Raw genomic sequence first — 1920 nt, forward strand, 5'->3', positions numbered from 1 at the left:
ATAAGAGGGCAGGGACTGCAGATGTAATTGAGTGCAGGTGTGATGGGTGGGTTGTTGTGTGGGTGGTGTAAGGTGCCAACAACAAACGCACGTGTTGCCCAGTGTTTGACTACCAGTCCTCATGCGGAGAGCACTAGACAACCCTACAATCCTACATACAATCCGAGTTTTAAGCCGCACTCTCACTGCAGCTCAGGCGCTTGTACCACTAAACAGCCAGGTACATACAAAGCACAAAACAAAAACCTAAACCCTATGACCCTACCTTGGGATTTGTGCCATTGATGTCCTTGTGGAACTCGTAGTCGCGGTCAAAGTTCTTTCCGCGTGCCTTGATGGCGGCTTTGAAGTTCTGCTGTGCCGTGAGCTCAGCCACCAGCTGAGTGGCCTGCACTGTCTCTACCAACGGCTCATACACTATCTCCATCCCACGCACCCCCACAATGGTCGCAGCGTCCCCTGGCTTGGCGGTCAGCAGCTGCGATGGTGGGAAGGGCGGAAGGTCAGGATACGTGTGTGCAATGTATAAGTATATATATATATATATAATACTTTAAATTGCGGATCATGTCGGGGTATTCCGTGTGGGGCATATATTTAGTCACGTTGTTGTGTCTATATTGGACATGCACGCACTAAGACTATTACCTAAGCGACACAAGGGTACTTGCATGACTCTATCTGTCTGTAGGTAGGTACAGAAGCTCATATAAGAGTGAGTGCACATGTATGAATCAGTTAATGCAACCGTTTAATATATCGGTACATAAGCAAGTTATATAGCAGTAGTTACAACAGCAGTACAAGACACGGCACCACTCAAGTGATCTTCGGCCCATGCCAACCGTACGCTGCACACTGCTCGAGAACAATCACCACATGCATAGCTACCCACAGTGATGTTCACGACACATTACCGACACATTAACGACACATAAATGGCGCATTAACGACGCATTAACGACGCATTAACGACACATAAATGATGCATTAACGACGCATTAACGACGCATTAACGACATACTTTCTCCACAGCCGCCGCCCCAGACACGGAGCCCAGCAGGCGGTCGTAAGCACTTGCTCTGCCACCTCTCTGCACATGACCGAGAATGGTAATGCGTGTGTCATGCGACAGCCGCTCCACAATCACATCCCGCACATACGCCGACGAGATTTCTTTGCAATTCTTGTCAATGGCCCCCTCAGCTACTATGACAATGTTCAGTCGCTTGCCTGTGCACACGTGTGTGAGAGAGGGGTGTGTGAGAGGGGTGTGTGAGTGATGTGTGTGAAAGGGGTGTGTGTATGTTCATGTTCAGTCGCTTGTCTGTGCACACGTGTTTATGAGAGGTGTTTGCGAGAAGGGTGTGTGTATGTTTATGTTCAGTCGCTTGTCTTTGCACACGTGATGGTGAGACGGGTGTTTACGGTGTGTGGTGGTGGCTGTGTATGTGATCACAACTCAATCGGGTGAAAGAGTACATGGCCGACGCAGAAGGGTTTAGGGTTTTAGGGTTTTAGGGTTTTAGAGCGGATATGTCACTTGTACCAAACACAAACAAGGCCCATGTGTGTGTACAAAAAAGGGAAAGCTCGCCTGATGCACCTATTGTACTGTCCCAAAGGTTTCGTCCGGGCATATGTATGCTGAATATGCGAGTGAGTGAGTGAGTTTGTTATATGACAGCATACGCAGGTGCGTGCACCGTCATTATATGCGTGCATAGGAGTGCAGAAAATATTGTTTGTATGTACGTATGTACGTATATATGTATGTATATATGTATGTATGTATGTATGTATGTATGTATGTATGTATGTTTGTATGTATGTATGTATGTATGTATGTATGTATGTATGTATGTATGTATGTATGTATGTATGTATGTATGTATGTATGTATGTATGTATGTACGTATG

At 46.5% G+C, this 1920-nt stretch overlaps 1 protein-coding gene across 1 annotated transcript in view; it reads right to left on the bottom strand.

Moving 5' to 3' along the window:
* Positions 1 to 1238, bottom strand: part of SARC_08951 (hypothetical protein) — a gene marked incomplete at its 5' end in the record, with an annotated part of 5946 nt that extends 4708 nt beyond the window's left edge. Inside the window, 2 exons of the mRNA XM_014297058.1 lie at positions 266 to 478; positions 1025 to 1238. Coding sequence (XP_014152533.1) covers positions 266 to 478; positions 1025 to 1238 — 427 coding nt within the window. The remainder of the gene's footprint in view (positions 1 to 265; positions 479 to 1024) is intronic.
* Positions 1239 to 1920: the final 682 nt, after the last annotated feature.

Source organism: Sphaeroforma arctica, assembly GCF_001186125.1.
Source record: "Sphaeroforma arctica JP610 unplaced genomic scaffold supercont1.858, whole genome shotgun sequence".
NCBI classification, from domain to species: Eukaryota; class Ichthyosporea; order Ichthyophonida; genus Sphaeroforma; species Sphaeroforma arctica.